This window comes from Lactuca serriola, chromosome 2, assembly GCF_051521515.1.
Source record: "Lactuca serriola cultivar US96UC23 chromosome 2, Lser_US96UC23_V15, whole genome shotgun sequence".
Classification (NCBI taxonomy): domain Eukaryota; kingdom Viridiplantae; phylum Streptophyta; class Magnoliopsida; order Asterales; family Asteraceae; genus Lactuca; species Lactuca serriola.
In genome coordinates this window covers 215348970-215370739 of record NC_136409.1, presented here as the reverse complement: position 1 = coordinate 215370739, position 21770 = coordinate 215348970, and the positions used below count along the sequence as shown (strand labels likewise).

Below are 21770 nucleotides of genomic sequence, written 5' to 3'. Positions count from 1 at the left end.
CTAAAAAGTATGAAAATTAGAAAAGAAAGAAACAAAATATGCAATATTTTTTTTTTTGAATTTTTTTATGCAATTTTTATGAATGCCCTAAATGACTAACTCTAAATGCAACTATATAAAACCTAAATGCAATAAAAATAAAAGATTAGATTACCTCACCCCAAGCTTAAAATGAAGCATTGTCCTCAATGCTTAGGATGAGAGTAAGGAAGGATCATACCGGGATCAAGGTGGAGGAGGCCCGCGAGGAGGATATGGAAGCAACACATGGGTCGCATAATGATGCTTGGATGGAGTTCTTGGCCGCCTAAATACACATGGATGAAAGCTTGGTCACACAAAGGACGCATATGAAATGGCTCGAAATTTTCTTAAGAAATAACATATTTGCACGGGTACCCTCGCAAACTTTGCGCGGGTGGGGGGCAGCTGCGCGCACATGTCAGAATACATCCCATGTTAGGGTAATTTGGAACTCGGAATCTACGCGGCTGGGAGTCGGTCGCGCAACGGCTGCGCGGGCACCCACGCACAACAATCAGATTGCACCCCATGTTGGTGTAATTTGGAACTCGGGACCTGCGCGACTGGGATCGGTCGCGCAAAGTCTACGCGGGCACCCGCACAAAAGTTAAATTTTTGGAATTTTTCAAACTTCACCAAAATCACTAGAAGACTTCTATATGCTTATTTTTAGGCCAATTTCAAGTTTAGAAACACCCAAAACTTCAAGCGGAGATTATTTATTCAGAATGCATTTATTTAACGTCTTTGCCAAGACATAGCCCCGCTTCAGTCAACCTTCGTATATCGGTGTTTCCATTGTTACGTTGTCGAATTCTCCCGTGTCAAAGCCTTCATAAAATAGTTTCAAATGGTGCCCATTCACTTTGAAGATTTGGTTTGTTTCCAAACTCTTGATTTCAACCACACTAGGATCAAACACTTTTATAACAATAAAAGGTCCATGCCATCGAGATCGTAATTTTCTCGGGAATAACTTTAAGCGTGAATGATCAATAAGAACTTTTTGACCCGGAATAAAGTGTTTTTGGGTGATGTGCTTGTCATGAAATGCCTTTTTCTTCTCTTTGCACCTTTTGAACCTTTTAATTATCTTCTTCTTGACCACTTCCATCATTGGAGGATCCAATCTTCTTTGAGGTTGCCTCTTAGGATTACAATCATCTTCCATGATTATCTTGTCTGTGCATACATTAGGGCTTATCTTATTTATTGGCTCAATCACATCAACCCGATACAATGGAGAAATGTTACTAGGGTACCTCATTCCTTCAAAGATGTTGAAGTGAATGGTTTCTCCATCAAACTCCATAGTTATCTTTCCTTTATGGACATCAATGATTGTGTGAGCGGTATGCATGAAAGGTCTTCCAAGGAGGATCATAGATGATTTGGAAGGAGTCTTCTCTTCAAGATCAATGACATAAAAATCCGCCGGAAAAACAAGTTGATTAACTTGTACTAACACATCCTCCAACACTCCTCTTGGAGACACACTTGATGGGAGTTTTTAATTGTCTTTGGGCTTCCCTCCTAGGCTTGCAATCATCTTCCATGAGTATCTTGTGAGTGCATACATTAGGACTCATCCCCTTGATGTCAGCTATGGTCCACCCCATGGCCTCTTTATGTTCTTTCAAGACTTCAATCAATTGGTTTTCTTCAAAGTCTTTCAATTGAGAAGAGATAATCACTGGTAAAGTCCCATCTTGACCTAGATAAGCATATTTAAATGGCTAGGTAAAGCTTTCAATTCAAGTGTGGGTGGTTGGATTATGGAAGGTGGCATCTTGATTGGAGAATGAGATAAGGCAACTTGAGAAACATCCCTCTTTGTGGAATTAGTAATTTCTAAAGCCTTCACAATATTTTCGACTTCGGAATCCAATGTATACATATCCAAGGTATTCTTCAAACTTTCACCTTCAAGACTCATGTTAAGAACCATCTTCAAAAGATCCCCATTTGATAAGTCGAATAATTGTTGGGTGATTGGCTCAATCACATCAACTCGATAACATGGAGATATATTGCTAGGATATCTCATTGCTTCGAAGATGTTGAAGTGAATGGTCTCTCCATCAAACTCCATGGTGATCTTCCCATTGTGGACATCAATAATCGTGTGAGCGGTATTCATGAAGGGTCTTCCAAGGAGAATCATAGATGACTTGGAAGGAGTCTTTTCTTCAAGGTCAGTGACATAGAAATCCGCGGGAAATACTAGTTGATTAACTTGAACGAGTACATCCTCCAACATGCTTCTTGGAAATACACTTGACTTGTCCGCTAATTGAATAATGACTCCGGTTTCTTCCAAAGGTCCAACATTGAGAGATTGAAAAACCGAGTATGGCATGACATTGATTGAGGCTCCAAGATCTAGCATGGCACTTTCAACATGTAAATCACCAATGGTACAAGGTATAGCAAACATTCCCGGGTCTTTGCATTTGGGTGGAAGCTTCTTTTGGATAACCACGGATACATTTGCATTTACTTGAATCTTCTCATTTGTCTTGAATTTTCTCTTGTTGGTGCACAAATCCTTAAGAAATTTGGCTTAACGTGGGATTTGCTTAATGGCATCCAATAGTGAAATGTTGAGTTGAACCTTGCGGAAAGTCTCAAGAAATGCTTTCTCTTCTTCTTGTTTCTTTGAGGAAGCCAAACGGGATGGAAAAGGTGGTGGTATGACCAATGGTTTGATGGATTTGTTGGAAGGGTCGAGTTGATCAACATTTGGCACAATCGGTTCTTTTGGAGGAACCACAACTTTTGGAGGTTCCACGATGATCACTTCATCTTCGTCTTCTCTTGAAACTCTTTTAGGTTGACTTTCTCCAAGTGTTTTCCCACTTCGCAAGGTGATGGCACTCACATTTGGGTTCTTCTCGGTTTGTGATGGAAGTTTACCCTTTTGTTCTATCTTGTTGAGAGCGGTTGCCAAGTCTCCAATTTGTGCTTGAATGTTGGAGAAAATATTCTTGGTTTCTTGTTGAAATTGGGTTTGACTTTGAGCAAGAGAACTGACAAGTTCTTGAAGGTTCATTTGATGGGTACCACTTGATTGGCCTTGTTGTGGAGGTTGTTGATAATTTGGAGGGTTATAAGAATTTTGTGGATATGGAGGTTTTTGAGAGGGGTATTGTGGATGTTGAGGTCTCATCAAAATGTTTGGTGGATTTTGCTTTGGTGGGTATGGGTTGTTTGGGTTATTCCTCCAATTTGGGTTGAAATTGTTTTGAAATCCCGCGGGTCTTGGTTGACCTTGATATCCTCCCATTGCATTCACATCTTCCGGTTCACTTCCAAGTGTGGGACACTTATCCGTATAATGGCCCGTCATTGCACAAATACCACATACCATCAATTGTTGACCACTTCCCACCACCATTTGACTTAACACATTAGTCAAATCCAAGAGCTTTGATTCCAAGTGTTGAGTGTTGCTAACTTCACCAACCACTTGTGTAGAATTTCTCTTCATGTCATTTCGAGTCGCAAAATTCCTTTGATTTTGAGAAATGGTACCAAAAAGTAATTGGATCTCGTGAGGGGTTTTGTTGAAGATGTCACCACCACTTGAAGCATCAATCATCCTCCGATCTTTTTCATTCATACCCTCATAAAGTTGTTGAAGAAGTAGTTGTTCGGGTATATTGTGTTGAGGACAACTTGTACACAAATTGTTGAAGCGCTCCCAAAAATCATGAAATGTTTCATTTTCCCCTTGACGAATCCCCAAAATGTCACTTCGTTGGCTTGATATCTGGGAGGTGGGATAGAATTTGCTATTGAAGGCCTTGAGTAACTCTTCCCATGTGTGAATAGATCCCGGTGGTAAGTTGAATAACCACACTCTAGCTTTATCTTCCAAGGTGAGCGGGAAGGCGGTTAGCTTGAAATCATCCAATGTCACATTTTCAGGCAACATGCTAACACATATCATATGAAAGGACTTCAAATGCTTTTGAGGGTCTTCTCTATCCAACCCATGGAATTTGGTTAGTTGATGTATGAAACTTGACTTCAATTCAATTCCTCGGCGGTTTGCGGGATAAACAATAGCAAGAGGTGTATGAGTAACATTCGTTTCCATCATTTGTCTAAGTGTCAACTCTTGAGGGGGATTGGGTGGATTAGGGTTATTGGGATATTGTTGCAAGTAATTGGGTGGTTGATGATAAGGTGGGTATGGGTATTGTTGGGGATTGTAGATTGGTGGTGGATAAGGTTGGTAGTTAGGGTATTGGTTGTAAGGAGGTTGTTGTTGTGGGTACATTGGGTTTTGGTACATTGGAGGGTGTTGGTAATTGGGTTGATTTGGGTAATGTACTTGTTGAACTTGAAAAGCATTGTTTTGAGGTTGGTTGTTTTGGTGGAAGTGTTGGTTTTGTAGTTGTGGTGGTGGTTGATAATTGGGTTGGTTTTGAGGAGGGGCTTGATTCCAAGGTGGCATATCAATGAGAGGTTCTTGTGGTTGTTGTCTTGGTTGATGGGGTGGGGTATTGGCATCTTGATTGATTGGTTTTGGGTTGGGATTGTGAGGTGGAATGTGATTCATGGCTATGTGGTTTTCAAACGGAATGTCTTCAAAGGAATGACCAACAATTGGAGAATTCGACTCGGTGTCGGTATCACTTGAAGTATGAACTTGATCTTCTATGTTGATTAGTGGAGAAGAGGAAGAAGCTTGAACTAGTTGTTGTTGCTTTGCTTGTTTGGCTAACTTTTTCAACCTTTTTGCTTCTCTTTCAATTTCCGGATTGTAGAATAGTTCACCGGTTCTTGTAGACCTAGGCATAAACAATCAAATAACAATAACCAATTTCCTCGGCAACGGCACCAAAACTTGATGGGATGTCAAGCCCACCAAGCAAATTACACCCTTTGATTGCTAAATAAACGTAATATAATGGCAAAGAGGGGTATCAATCCTCGGGAAATGGTTGTATTTAATTACCAATGCAATTCAATAGAACTAGTGAAATTAATCTAACTAACTACAATTAAACAAAAAAAGGGGGGGGGGGGGTTGTTTGATTACTTGAAAACTAAAATATTTAAATAACTAAGAACCTTGCAATTAAGCAAGTTGATGAGATGCTCAAAGGTTGGAAATAATTGGTTAACTAAGGCAATTCAACACAATGAACATTTGTGTGTTTATCATTAGGATCTAATACAAAGCTTATCCTTCATACCAAATTGGTTATAGCAATCATGAAGCATGATATGCCAAGATTCCTCATAGGTAGTATGGAGGTTGGGGAAGCCCACAACACACCTTCTTAATTAAGATCAAGGGTCAATTGAAGCAATTAATCCCAAGAAATCAATTAGCCTTAAGAATGAAGGAATCCCCAATTCCTAGAGGATGTCAAATGCTTACACATCCATAAAGGAGATATGATTCATAAGCTAGAGATGATTTCTACCATCATAAAGCCTTTGTTCTAGATAAATTCAATGATCCAATGCAAAATCAATGAAATAAATCAACCATTGCTCAATCAAATACTAAGCTCATGATCAAAACATCAAATAAGCATAAGAATTGCAAATTAGAATCATAAACATGGAATAAATTGATAATCAACATAAATCCTTCAAAACCCACTTACAACGGGTTTTTTGCAATACCGGGATCCGCCGAAGCAGAATTTCTGAGCCGAAAGCTCTTCTTTTCGGAGCTTTCGGGCGCTCCGGGGCTTCCGCCTCGTGCTAGGGAGTTACCTAAGGCTTTGGGGGGTTGGGGGGCTTAGAGAGAGTTTCTAGAGAGAGAAAGAAGGGTTTGAAGGTGTGAGAAAAGAGTTTCACCCGACACCTCTATTTATAGGCTGGATTCCTGCTCAACTTGTCGAGTCCATGCTAGGTGTCACCATTCTGGTGGCAAAACGTGGGTGACCTATATTGTGCCACGTCACCCCTTTTGCAGCAGCACCCTGCCGACTTCTAAACCCCGTAACTTTTGCATACGAGCTCCGTTTTCAACGTTCTTTATATCCACGCGTAGGTAAAAACAAGATCTACAACTTTACTTTTGACTCCATAGGCTAATTCTTGACCGATTTATATTTAACAGTAGGAGGAAATTAGACTGTTAAATGGCCGCGAAGAATTCATAACTCCTTCATACGGACTTCGTTTCCGTATGTCTTTTTATCCTTGAGTTCCTATTAATGAGATCTTCAACTATCATTCAGATCGCGTAGGCCAAAAACCGCTCGAACTAAAATTTGAGTTTCGGGTCGTGCATTGTTATGCCAAATCTTAGAAAATTCATAACTTCCTCATACGAACTCAGATTTGGGCGTTCTTTTTTTGTATGTTCTCGATTTAACGTATACTATAATTTTTGTTTAGATTACTACAGCTAAAAACTCATCTATCATAAATTCACTATTTACGTCTCCAGGTGCCGTGCCGGTTTTGCCGAAAAACTTCGACGGGCCATAACTTCTTCGTTATAACTCGGATTTCGGCGTTCTTTATATGTACGGAACCTTTGTAACATATACTACCACATGGTTAATATTATAATTTCTAAATAATCTTCCATCTAAAACTCATTTTTGATGCTCATTGTCTCTAAATTGACTAGCCCGGATCTACGGGCGTTTCAATATGCCTTCAAGGAAGATGAAATCTGATTATTTTGTATCTCCTCTTCCCAGTTGATTTCAAGTGTTTTAGGGTTTTGGGCGTGAACCATTAGAGACATTCATATTATTGGATGTTTGCATTCCATGGAGAATTTGAAGACTCAAGAGTTAGTATATTTGAATATACTAAAAGGTTATGATTCTTATCCTTGTATTTTCGATTTTAGTAGGTCAATAGTTGTTTCATAAAGTATGTTGTTATAACAGTGAAAATGTCATATTGCTCTAGGTTGCATGTACCCATTAGAGTTCATGTGTAAAATCCGTTGTGCGAATCTTTTTTGTTGTAACCTAGAAAACCCATCATAATCTACATGCTATTATATTTAAATATACTCATATTTCTACACATTAATATAGTACAATGTTGTTTAAGATTAGCCAATTAGGTGTGAGCTCTGGTAAACTATGATATTATAAATTTTTTACCATTAATATTCGAGAATGTTAAAAGTATGATATTTAAGTGTCATTGTTCATTATATTGTATATTTTAATTAGTGAGTACAAGCTTTATATGTCTATGTTGTTTCTGATTTTAGTGTTATCAACATGTTTTAGTGTAGTTCTTGTTAATATTGAGATATGCTAAGTTCTATTTCACTCACTGAGGTTGGAGTGTGGGGTGCACATTTGGATTGATTAATATGAGCTTAGGATACAGAGGTCCGAGGGCAGCACCCCGAAACCTTCAAGATTTTTATATTGAGTATGACTCCAACCATGCATTTTCCCGCCAAAACTCACTTGATGACATCATGATGATGCATGTGTTGGTTATGTCCAATACCTACCTGTTTTGGCGCCAAATCTACATGCAACCACCAATAACTGCCTTTCCCTCTTGTATAAGAACATGTTTTATGTTCTAGAAAAAGGGGTACGAACATATACTCGAAAATTTGTTCATTAAGGTTTTCTCTATCTCTCAAGAACACACCACTCAAGGTATTATGTGTTTCACAATCCGGATTAGGTCTATAACTCGGATTTGTTCATTCTTGGATTATCCCATTTTTGAATTCGTATACCACTGACAAAATGGACGAATTACGGATTTCAGAAAGTGTTTGAAAACACGATCTTTGAATCTATCCAAGTTTGTATTTATTGTTATTTCTGATTTCCTAAAATCTAACATCTGTTCGGGAATACATTTGAGATTTGGTCATTAGTTAAATAATTGTATCAAATCACATATGAATTTCCTAGTCCACTCTTCATGTTCACTCGTTGGAAGAACACAACATGTGAGTAGAGGTTAAGGAAGATGTTAATGTCTAAGCGCAGATGAGAGTTTTTTTTATTAATATATATGTTTTTTTAGTATGTATATTATTTTGAATTGCAGCCGTATAGTACACGACTTATATTAGTATATACTGAAGTACTTATTCATCATTTCAGTTGTATTTATTTTAGAATTTTACTTTATAAAATTTTAATGTTTATACCTTACTATTTAACTGTTTTTTAATCAACATGTAAAATGTATGGACCTTGCCACTATTTTCTAATATAAAAATGAATTAGGGTATTGGATCAAAGATGCCTTGACTATAGTTAAACTTCAATAAATTCACATCGTGAGGAGCCCCCCATCTCCGGGGGGGTCTCACCACCGCTAGCAACATCACCATTACTAGTTTATGCCTACATGATTGGTTTTCCATAGGGAACTTCTGCTTGTGCTAATTGCTAAAATGTCAACCTTAACAGGCTTAGTCCCTTAATACCAAAAATATAGTCCAGTCTTATGTAGGGGTCCCTTAATATTGGTAATTGACGTTTTCACCAAGTATGAAACTACCTGCAATACCATATCTCTCTCTATATTATTTATTTTAAGGCATGTTTTTTTTTCCAGCAAATAAAGTACTATTGATAAAATAAAAGTTGGAACTTTCAATAATTACTTATAAATTATTTGAGATAACAATCGGGCATAATTGGTGGGATTAGTGGGTGAACATGTGGTTGATATAACCTCATAAAGTGATGTTACTGATTTAATTTAAATAAACATTACCAACCAAACTTCGTAGTATTACTCTTTGTTTACGAAATACTTATTTAAGATGTGTTATAATTTTTCGCAGGTTATAGTTTTCAATTTACTATAATTGGTGGAAAAGCAAATATATATATATATATATATATATATATATATATATATATATATATATATATATATAGGTTCTATGGAAAACAAAAAAACTCTAAAAAAACCCTAAAAATCATAAAAATTCATAAAAAAAATACCTAGAGATCACAAATTTTTTTTTTATAAAAAATCGCAGGTTTTTGTTAAAATTCGCAAAAAAAAAAAATAAAAAAACCTTTTTTTTTGTAAAATTTTTTTTCACCGATTTTGTATTAAAAAGCTGCGATTTTTTTCAAAAAAAAGTTTTGTGATCTCTAAGTATTTTTTTGTGCATATATATATATATATATATATATAGAAGTTCAATAGAGAACTACAATTATTGGTTCTCCAAGGAACCAAATATTTTTATTTCAAATTCTAGAATTTATTCTTTATCCAAAAAAAACTAAAAATATCTAAATTCATAACTTAACATTGTGAATGTGAAATATATTTTTTAGATTTACCATGTGAACTTAGATTCACATTGTGAATTTGACGGAATTTTTTTTATCGAATTTGATATCATTGTAAAAATGATAAAAAGTTATCAAAAATTTACATTGTGAATTTGACGGGATTTTTTTTTATCGAATTTGATATATTGGAAAAAGGATAAAAATTTATTAATTTCTGTATTTTTAGTTTTTTTTTGATAAAAAATAAGTTCTAAAAATTGAAAAAAAGATTGATTCTTTTGTTAATTAAGGTTCTCTTTTGAACCTCACCCTATATATATATATATATATATATATATATATATATATATATATATATATATATATATATATATATAGGGATAATTCACTTAAAATAAAAAAAAAATTAGAGATCTTGTGATTCAACCTTAGCCACATATTTCTTATTTGCCGTTTTAACGCTCCAGTGTACCGACAACGGTGAGGTATGCCTAATCATAAATGATTATACATATATCTTTCTTCACAAATTGAGTAATCATATATGATTATGACAGTTAGTAGCAGAAGACGTTGTGATGGCAGAGGTGGCGGTGATATAAGTGACGGAGGTGATAGTACTGGGGTCGGATGGTGTCAGAGGTGGCAGTTGTGGTGGTGTTGATGGTGGCGGAGGAGAAAGAAACGAACGAAGCTATATAATCATTTATGATTGTAACATGTCTGTCGCGCTGGTATGCCGGAGGGTTAGTGTGGCGGATGTGAAATATGTGTCTGAGGTATAATCTCAAGATCTGTATTTTATTTTTAATCTCAACGGAACATACCTACCTACCTACGTACCTATATATATATATATATATATATATATATATATATATATATATCGCTAGGTTAATGTGTGTTTCTTACATTTACTGTGTGTTATATAATACACCAGTAGGAATTTTGTAAAATTAAATAATTATTTAATTAAATAAAGATAGATATTAAATGATTACCATAATTGTATGTATATTAAATGATATCCATACTTATAATTCTCTTTTTATGATACTAATTAAATTCGTCATTAATGTTAGCAATAACATTTTCAGAATGAATTCGCATCTAGGTTTTATGTATGGGTACGTGTTTTGTTTTAGCACTCACTCACTTGAAATACAATAAAGTTGTATGAAATATGAAAAATGAAAGTGTATTCTACTATAATACACTTTTATTATGCTAGAATACACTCTTAATCTTCTAGATACAAATTTATTCTGAAAAAATATTATTATTGACATTAACAGCAAATTTAATTAGTTTTCATAAAAAAAAATTATAAGTATGAATATCATTTAATATACATATAATTATGAAAATCATTTAATATTTATCTTTATTTAATTAAATAATAATTTAATTTTTACTAAATTAACACTTAATAAATATCAGAAACATTTGAACCTACTTTTATCTTTCTCTCTCTGTATATATATATATATATATATATATATATATATATATATATATATATATATATATATATATATCCCTATATTAATAAAAGAATAGTTTAGATTGTTACATGTTAGTCAAATATGCATCTGTATTTATTGTTTGTCACGTGTCATTATAATATCGATTCAAGAATTCTATTTTTAAATACTTACCAAAAATGGCTAAAATCAAACATAATTGAAACACATTCAATTCATAAAATTATGCTACTGATTTTGTTAGGATTAACAAATCAAAACTCTGTATAAAACATTTATTCAAATCTATAATTAATGTTACTATTATTACATTCTAAATATTATTTTAACTGTGAATTCGACGGGTTATAACATATATATATATATATATATATATATATATATATATATATATATATATATATGTTAAGGACATAATCAAAATTAACATATTAAGGACATGATCGCCATTTTACCAATCCCATTTAATGTTTAATTTTTGGTGTTATTGGAAATATTAATAAAAAAGTCTAAAAACTAACATAACAAATCAAATTTTCTGATTTTTTTTTTATAAAAATAATAATTTTCGTTTTTTTCTGAAATGTAGATTTTTTAATTTTTTTAGAAAACATGAATTTTTTTAAAAGCTATAGTTTTTTAAAACCAATATATTTTTAAAAACCACTAAATTTAAAAAAAAAAAAAATAAACTGGAATATTAAAAAAACTGGAATTATTTAACATTTTAGGAAGATATATGCGTATTTTTTCATAAAAACCCCATATTTATTAACTAACATATAAACACAATAGTACAAGTAGTTTATTCGATACAAAATAAAATATAAAATATAAAATATGCTACAAAGATTTAAAGTGATATAATTTCTTCGTGTCAAGATTTCCATTTTTTTTAATTTATCACTTTCGCCTCTTCAATATATTTCACAAATTTTTCCGAATCTACAAGAAAATTAAAAAAAAAAATTTGATTAATGTTAGAACACTCACAAAAATGTTTATATATCATGTAAGATTCAAATGTGATTTATATGTGAATTACATATGATTTATATGTGAATTATATATGATTTACATGTGAATCACATGTAATTCATATATGATTTACAAGTGAATTACATGTGATTCTTGTGATTTATATGTGAATCACATGTAATTTATATGTGATTCACTTGTGATTTAGATGTGAATCACATGTAATTCATGTGCAATTTACTTGTGATATACATTTGATTTATATGTAAATTACATGTGAATCACATGTAATTCATATGTGATTTACATATGAATCACATCTAATTCATATGTGCTTCACTTGTGACTTACACGTGAATTACATGTGAGTTGCATATGAATCACAAATAATCCATATGTGATTCCCTTGTGATTTACTTGTGAATCTATAACTTATATGTGAATCACATGTAATTCATATGCATTTTACTTGTGATTTAAATGTGAATCACATGCGATTTACTTGTGAATCACATATAATTTATATGTGAATCACATGTATTCATATGTAAATTGCTTGTGATTCATATGTGAATTACATTTGATTCATATGTGAATTAAATTTGATTCATATGTGAATTACATGTAATTTACATGCGAATCACATGTAATTCATATGTGAATTACATATAATTCATAGTTTTAATAATTAGAAACATCAACATGAAATTTGAAATAATAATTTGTAGATAATTAAAAACTTAACTGAAAGCATTTTAAGTCAGGGGAGGGGTAATATTGGATTCATATGTGTAACAACCCAATTTTCACGCCCAAAAATTTCATTTAAATTAAGTGATTTGTAAAACATTTGTAGTAAAACATCATCCGATTATATCATTTCATAAAACATATCTCGTGTCTGAAAACCCAAAACATGAAAATAATAATAATGTCATAGTACAATCCCAGAACATCCCATAATGCGGAAAACCAATGTGTGTGTGTATGATGTGTCGCTACCGCGCCAGCTCCTTCCCCTTCGCTGAAGAGGTACCTGAAAACAAAACTGTAAACTGTAAGCACAAAGCTTAGTGAGTTCCCCCATCGTACCACATACCATACAATCACATCTCATACATACTGCCAAACATTTCTGGGGTGCTGACCTACCCGTACGGCCATTCTGGGATGCCGACCTACCCATGCGGCCATTCTGGGGTGCCATCCTACCCGTGTCAATCCATTTTGGGGCGTTGACCTACCCAAGTCGAGCTATTCTGGGGTGCTGACTACCCTTCGGTCCTAACAACCAAACCTTAGGGACTATTTCACCCTTACTACTACTGCCACATATATCATAGCATAATCTACTGTCAGACATATCTGGGGTGTCCGACCTACCCTTCGGTCCTAACAACTGAATCTCGGGGACTTTTCCCCCTCCTACTACCTCTATCTCATGTAACATATCATGCTAGCAGCTAACCATATCATAACATACTGTTAGGCATATCTGGGGTGCCTAACCTACCCTTCGGTCCTAACAACCGAACTCTATCACTATCACATACCATATCACGCTAGCATATAACATATCAGGTAGTAACCACACAGATGAATATCACAAAGACAAACATCTAGCATACGATCCCTACTGGTGGGCCGACATTATGGTCGTAGACCCACCGCTACTGGAAGGTATCTCACCTCGTAGTAGCTGCTGAACTGTGCGGGAATCCTCTGACTGCTGCTGCTACTGCTCCGGAAATCCTCTGGCTAAAATTCTCACAAAACACTTAGTCAGAAACTGACATCTACTCTTAGGGTAAAATGACCATTTTACCCCTGACCAAGTCAAAGTCAATGTCAACTTCTAGTTGACTTGACTCGCCGAGTTGGCTCGCCAACTCGTCGAGTCCCTATCCTTCCATTAGACCTCATACCCGTCTCTACTCGTCGAGTTAGGCGATGACTCAACGAGTTTTCCTTCTAAATGAACATCGACTGAATCCTCATCCGACTCGCCGAGTTGTATGAACAACTCGTCGAGTTCATTATCAACTGATACACATGTCCTGACCTTGACTTGCCGAGTTGTATGAACAACTCGTCGAGTTCATCTTCATGCTTAAGAAGATTGCCTTGGACTCGCCGAGTCTGTTCATACACTCGTCGAGTCCCATGAATTTCCAGAACAATGACTTAGTCCAGAATGTTAGGTCACCCCTTGGGACCCCCTTAAAACCTTTCCACACTCAACTGGGTCCTTATGACCCTCAACTGATATGGGACAGAACCTTGGGCTCGTCGAGTCCATGAACGGACTCGTAGAGTTGGTCACATTCACTTAATGAATCTTCGACTTCTGATGTACAACCCTTGATCAAAAGGTAGATCTATGCTTCTATAATCGATCTAGTACGTAAAGTTACAACCTTTACGTGCTTGCATGGGACTTTAAGCTCAAAAGGTCCTAAAACAAGCTCTCGCAATGCATGGGGCCTTCTTTGAGTGCAAAAGCCACTTCTTTCTGCCTTTTAACCCCTCTAAGGACCTAGATCCGAAACATCAACCTCAAACCATGCTTGCAATCATGGTTGGTGACCAAAATGGCTTAGAAAAGCCCTAAAACTCCACAAAATGGGATCTATCAAAAGAGCAAGAAAGGTATAGACTTTATACCTTTTGAAGTCTGCAAATGATGCTCAAAACCGAATCCTTCTAGCCTCCTCTTGATCCTTCAAGCTTTTCCTTCCTTCCTTGGATCACAAAAGCACCAAGATCACTCCAAATGCCTTAGATTGCTTCAATAACGGCTAGGGTTTGCTATGGGGGTTTTCTGGGAGCAAATGGTACTAAGGCGGCCGAGTTAAGGTGTTTAAATAGGGTGCAAACCTTCGGATTAGGGTTTTTGTCCAAACAGGGTCTACTCGCCGAGTCCACAACTTAAACTCCGTGCCTCATCCCGCTTCTACTCGGCGAGTTGGGTCCTTCAACTCGCCGAGTCCAAGACCAAATGCAAAATATTTAAAGATTTAATAAAAAGAACACGTACCAATAACCAGGTGCTACAATATGTAGGAAAAGTATTCGAAGTACATCACCATGAAGCCATGTCTTCTTAGGAGATGAAAGTATTCTCTCCATTATTTATTGAACAAAAGCACAAGAAAAATTAGTGTTTTCTCAAAATCTTTATTTTCCACTCAAAAAGTGAAAATTCCAAATGCATAAATAATATACATATTTTTAACATATACATATATAAACATCTTTAAATCACAATTTAGCAACTCTTACATTAACTAGGAAGTTGTTATATTATACGACGATTGATGAACTTTTGAGCTTTTATGCTTTTGATTTATATCATATTCTGGTGCACAAATATGGCTCTCTCCTCATACATTTCTCAAATATAACAAAAACAAAATTGTTTAGAATCCTAACTTGAAAATGGTTCATCATTCATGAAGTCAAAGTGAAGTTAACCTGTGATATTTCTCATTGAGGCATTTCATCGAACATGTTGAGTGCAAACAAATATCTATATTTTTCAATAACACAAGTGTCTATTTTTATACCTACAATCAACATAAGGATTTAACTCTTTTTAAAAACATATGGACTAAACAGGTTCAACTTAACGATTAGGTAAAAACAATTCATAAATGCCAAACAAAGGTCAGGAATCAACAATAGAAATAGATGATACCTAACTTTTGATCGAAAAGGGATCATCTTCTCCGTTTAGATCTTCAATCCACAGTGGATGCCGAGATGAACTCGGTGATTACGGTATACTCCGTGGAACGAATTGATGGAGGATAAAACGATTCAAAATCAAAGCATCTTTAGTGGAGTTTTTTCTATGAAGAATGTGAGATCAAGGAGTTCAGTAACAATGAAACTTTGATCGTTAGGGGATTTCAGATTTCATATAGATTGATGATCAATGATGATAGTTTGATCGATTGAGATCTGAAAATCGACGATAAACGTGGTTCGTCGTTTATCTTCACCGTATTCGTGTGAGTATAAGCAATTTCAGAATTGAAAGCATGGAATTGGATGAAGTATTGGAGGCAATTCGATGGGGGTGAGTCATCGGAGGATGGATCGTAGGTTTGAGCGAGAGAGGAAAACGAGGAGGAGAGAGAGAGAGAGAAAGAGATGAAAAATTATTTTATCAGATATTAGATTTAAGAAATCATTTAATTATACTTTTATTTCTATAATACCCCTTCATGATTTAATTAAGATACCCTTCCTTCTTTTTTTGTCTACTTATTTATAAAAACGTCATCTTGCATCTTTACCCTTCATTTTTGTTATCCAACATTCCACCTTTAGTTGTCGGGTTCTCGAAAAAATTTGAGTTCTCAAATGATCATTTCTCTCTCTCTTATATATATATATATATATATATATATATATATATATATATATATATATATATATATATATATATATACATTTATTTATTTATTTGTTTTCATGGGTTTATGTCGGAGACTTGGAGTTATTTATAAGGAAAATGGAAAGTCAAACGTTTCTTCATAATTATTTATACCCATGTATCTAGAAAAAATGAGTCATTACAATAATAAGTTGGCTTTAAATGCGTGTTTAAGTGTTTTTTCATGTCGATGGTTACAATGTAAGTGAAATGCTTTAACGCCTTGTTCCCGAGTTCTACTTAAGGAGAGAAATAGGAGGATACGGAGGGAAAGCAAGAGGTGTCGAAGAAAAACCGTATTTCCGAGTTTCATTAATGAAAGGAAAGTAAGGGGAGAAAAATGATTTTGGAGCCATATTTTCCTTCCAAATTTCCCTCCCAAATTGGGGGGATTTGGGAAGAAAGTGAGGAGAATGAAAATTTGAAGTTTTAATTTTTTTTCCTCTTAACTCAAGGATAAAAAAATAAAAAATTTTCCTTTCATTTCTTTCGAACTCGGGAACATATAATAATGAATATTTTTCTTCACCTCTCTTTCTTTCTGTCAAAATATTTCTTCGTTTCCTTTAATGAATTTACAAAAAAAACTCGGAAACAAGGCGTAAAACTTTGTAATATTATTTTTTTCTTAGAAATATGTTACGAACATTCACCCATAACCCCCACACTTATATTACTTCCGTTTAGTCAAACCATAGCCTTAACAATGTAATACGCAAGTTAAATTGTCATGTTACTAAAAGTGTAATATTTTATGATTTAGTGTCCATCGATGCAGCAAGAGCACAAACTATTAGACTTAATCCATATTTTATGATTTAGTGTCCATCGATGCAGCAAGAGCACAAACTATTAGACTTAATCCATAACTTTTTAACAGGAGTTTTTTAAATTAATCTATAATATTATAAAGTAGTTAATGCCATTTTGACAACAAAAACATATAAATATAAATTTCTTTCTGGGATTAAACAAGTTGCCATACGGGGACTTTGCTTTTTCTAGGTTGGTTAAACAACCAACAACTTTAAATGAATGATTGAAGTCAAAATTTGGTTCACCATAGAGGGGCCTATATTACAACCAATAAAACAATTTCGATTAAACCACTTCGATCTTTATATGTCCCAAAATTATTGTCTATTTTTTTGTTTGTATCAAAATAATAGTCGATTTTTAAAAATAAATAATATTTTGATCAATATATTCCCTCATTATTATTTAACAAATAAACATTTAATGAAATATTAAATACAAAGTAATGACATAACTGTTATTTTATTGTATAAAGTTAATAGTAATTAATGTTTCCTTAATATTATATGTGTTTCTTGTATTTGGACAATAATTTTGGGACGGATGAAATATTAATTATTTCATTTGCTTCTATATAATTTTGGTATTTTTTAAAAAAAATTATTTATAATTTTTTGGTAGTATAAGGGATTAAAGTCCAATTTTACCGATTAAATTGGTCATTTTACTTAGCATAAGTTGTTTAATTGCCATGCGGGTATGTTTCATCCAACTAGACAAATATAAATTGTAGACACTTTGGATAAATGAAGACACGATGTGGTAGTAGTTTCTCAGGTGGATGGACACTTTAGATTTCAAAGCGAGGTTGCGTAGGCTAAATTGAAGTTTAAAAACAAGTCCGTAAGGGATGAGTTTAAGGGTGAAATTTGTTTTCTCAACCAGATGATATGAACGTATAAGTTTTTTTCTTCTTATTTGTTTGGTCAGGGAAATCCCAAACCTACTAAAGTTGTTGTAAACTTAAAACTAGACCTGGCAATGGGGCGGGTTTGGAGCGAATCGACCTTGATCCAAACCCATTTAACAAATTTCAAAATCCGATCCAAACCCGCTCCGTAACCCGCATGGTTTTGAATAATCAAACTCATACCCTTATCCACCGAATCAGCAGATATCCAAACCCGCCCCGTAACCCGTTTGTTTTTTTAATAATCAAACACATTTTACTTAAATCATAAAATCATGTTTATTAAATAAAACTAAGTTTTGATTTAGAAAATACATTATGTACTCGAGGACTTTCTATTGGAATTAAAATCATTATTTTAGTTACTTCCGAATGGTTTTTGACCGTCGATTACATTGATAGAGAATAACAATTACAAACTTTCTTCCGATTGATAAATGACCTTATTGATTTATAAATGAAATTGATGATTACATGATAAAATATAAATGAAATGAAATCATGACACTTGGGAGAAGACTGGAAGTCTAGAAGTTGAGTCCTCGAGTCCTATGTAAAAACAATTTAGTCTTTGGCCTTTTCTCTTTTGACTTCTAATTGGAATTTAATATAAACTTTAGGCAATATAAAATATAAATATAAATTTCTAAAACTTATATGGGGCGGGTTATAAACGGAGCAGATCGGTGATAATCCATACCTGACCCTTTTAATAAAAGGGTTAGCGGGTACGGGTCGTTAACGGGTAAACAGATCAAAAACTATGCTCCAAACTCGTATATTTGTTAAGGGTTTGGATCAGATCAGGGTCAAAACCCGCTCCATTGCCAAGCCTACTTAAAACACTAGCGTGGTTCTCTTTTTGTGTTAAAGATTAGGGTATTAAAATGGTCAGATGATATGAAGGGTATGTACATCTCTTACAAATGTTATTTGGCTTTGGATATTTGGATTGGTTTTAAGTAAAACCAAATTAATAGTTTGGATTTTGAATTGATTTTAGATTATAAAATAAGAATTATATATTCAAAAAAACCGAATAAAAATTTATTATATATTTATTTCTAATATTTCTTATTTTCCTATATCTTTATCTTTACTATATTATTAAGGATATTGTCCATTTCTTGAGATTTAAGAGGTACTACACCTGCTGCATAATATACAATCAATTTATTCATACCTTTTAATACTACTATCACATTTCCGTTTTACAAATTAATTGCATTAAATATTCACATTTTTGTTTGACAAATTAATGACATTAACATTGACGTTTCATAAACTGAATCAAAAAAGTAAACATACTATTTTTCTCCTCTGTCCTTTACACTCGCATTTTCCCTTAAACAAATAGCAAAAACCCTATTTTGAAAAGCCGACATCGCACCTCATCCTCCTAACTCATCGTCATCATCACCATCGGTAGTGAATCGCCACCCACTCTCCAACTTTTCACCTCTCACTGTATCTGTATTTGATCGCCGTCGCCGCCACCTACTGTGCTCTCACAACACTTTTTTGGTGACAGGAAGCCACCACGTTCTCTCTTTATCTCATCTGTCCTCTACACTCGCACCGCTCGCTTGAGATTACTTCGAGGATTAGCAACTTTTAGATGAGATCCAAGCACTCTATTAGCCGTAAGTTTTTTTTTTTTTAAATGCAAATTCGAAGTTGAAGTTGTCATGTTCAAGAGAAATAAATCTGAAAAAGGGGCTCAATGAAGATTGAATTTGATGTCGGAATTAATGTGCAAATACAGATTCTTTGTTCCAGTTTTGATGTCAAACCTAGCTCTTTGAAATTATTACATGTTCGAGTGTCGTCTGTGTGTTTCTAGCCTCAAAACCCACGTCTATATAAGGTCAAAATGCTTAAGGGTGTCGGTAGTCTCCCAAGGCAAAGTTTTGTTTTTGAGGTTTCAGCTTTGTTGGGATATTGGTTCTCTCAGGGTGTTAATTTGGTAATAGTAATGCCGAAAACACGTGTTTTATGAATTGTTGATGAAACAGGTGACTTTTTGAATTTGTTTGCTTGTTGCTCTTCTTGTTGAGCCCTAACTTCAATTTTACAATAAGAAACAACCTTTTTGACATCAGAAGCGAAACTTTCTTTGGCATTCCTAGACCCTAGTATACTCTTTTAAATACAAAGAGTTGATTTTGTTCATGTACATTTCAGTAAACACTTATTTGTACATGTAAAAATGCAAATATATTGAAAGAATGAATCATATGTTGATAAAGTAAAAAGAAATTGGTATTTAAAGCTGCATATTTTCAATTCAAGATGGATAATCAGTACTAGAGAGATGTCATTTCCAGCTTTCTTAATTTGATTGTAGAGATGTGGTGCTTAGGATTTGAACATCACTGATTATATTGTTATCTGAAATTCATCTATGATTTATCCAAACAAAAACAATTTTACTGACTTTATCATATTCCTACAGGTTCTCAAAATGTGAACTCTGAATGGCCACTTAGGCAATTCGTTACAGGTAAAGACAAGTCAGCAGGTAGAAATTCAAAGGGTCGTATCACAATTTTCCACAGAGGGGGAGGGGCAGAACGGTCACAAAGAAAAATTGCCCTAAAACGCAACACTTCATCAGTAGGTGTAGTTGAACGAATCGAATATAAACCAAATCGCACTTCACGGATCGCAGTGGTCAGATGGGTCGAAGGGGTAGCCGTTGACCGCCCGAAAAAAGTCAACTCCCTCCAAAAAAACTTCACCCCACCCCTAAGATCCTACCCTCCATCTCCATCAAAGGTCGGTTTTCATTCTCTTCAATTCCCGGAATGTTAGAAGACAAAAAGGTGGAATCTTTAAGGCCTAAAACAGATCATGTAGTGGTTGGACTTTCAAAAGGTAGTAGGACCTTGAGTAGTCAAAGTCAAAGTCAAATAGGGATCCACATGAGAAACGTTAAGGATATTTTCTTGTCTGCTTTTTCATCTTCAAATGGGAAAAAAAGACATGATGCTCCTTATTCGTTTGTGAATGTGTTGGGTGTTCCAAGAATGGCGGTGGCAGGGGCAAAACCGGGATTTTTTGTTCCAAGAATGAAAGATGATGTGAAGGAGAATGAAAGTTTGTTGCTTAATGAAGTAAAAATGTGGGATAAGGATAGTGTTGTGTGGGGGCATAAGATTAAACGAAAAACAGATGTTTCTTGGGAGAGTTTGAGACAAAGGGGGGTTTTCGAGGTTGTTAATGAGTCAGAGTCAAAGTCAAAGGTGAGAGAAAGTGAAAAGGTGGAAAAAGATGAGAAATTTGGAGTGGATCGAGCTCCTGTGAGTTATATATTGGCTACCTAAGTGTCGATTTATTTGTTACATAAGTGTCAATTTATCTGTTACCTGTCTGTTGTAACAAAAAAATAACATAAATCATAATTATACTGAAAAAACAAATATTTAATCGGGTTTGTAATCAAGAGTGTACATTTATATATTATTATTTTAACATTAGCACAGTTTGACATAATCGGGTTTGTAATCAAGCATGTGCATTTATATATTATTATTTTAATTATACTGATAATTGTTTATATATAGTAAACTATTTGTGCAAAAGAATTAATCGTTTCTACAATTTAATTTTTGAATAAAATATCCGCACCCGGCGCTTGGCGCGGGTAAACGGCTAGTTGGTTTCTTAAACTAAATTCCTACATTTATGTAAATCTTTCTTATGAAACTTAAATATATATATAAAAAAAATAATAAAACATAAAACAAATTGTTTTATTCATTTATAAGGTTTGCTTGTATTCAAGTTATATATTGGTTCAAAACGAGGCTTTAAAGTTGTTTGTTGCGACGAACACACAATAGTAGTAGCAACATACATACAACCACAACCACACACACATG

At 34.2% G+C, this 21770-nt stretch overlaps 1 protein-coding gene and 1 pseudogene across 1 annotated transcript; one reads left to right on the top strand and one right to left on the bottom strand.

Annotated features, from left to right (window-relative positions):
• Positions 1–1738: 1738 nt before the first annotated feature.
• On the bottom strand, positions 1739–3076 carry LOC145090053 (uncharacterized). The gene is made up of 2 exons (XM_079028406.1): positions 2639–3076; positions 1739–2554 (listed from the first exon to the last, which is right to left on the bottom strand). The coding sequence occupies exons 1-2, from the start codon at positions 3074–3076 to the stop codon at positions 1739–1741; spliced, it is 1254 nt and encodes a 417-aa protein (XP_078884532.1).
• A 74-nt stretch (positions 3077–3150) lies between these two features.
• On the top strand, positions 3151–21212 carry LOC145090051 (large ribosomal subunit protein uL2mz, N-terminal part-like; annotated as a pseudogene).
• Positions 21213–21770: the final 558 nt, after the last annotated feature.

What these genes read in the sequence shown, in the direction of transcription:
- LOC145090053 (XM_079028406.1), bottom strand. Translation starts at nt 3,076, where the DNA reads ATGAACCTTCAAGAACTTGTCAGTTCTCTTGCTCAAAGTCAAACCCAA. An exon ending in TTCTTGAGACTTTCCGCAAG is followed by an intron (nt 2,555 to 2,638) that starts GTTCAACTCAAC and finishes TGCACCAACAAG; the next exon opens with AGAAAATTCAAGACAAATGA.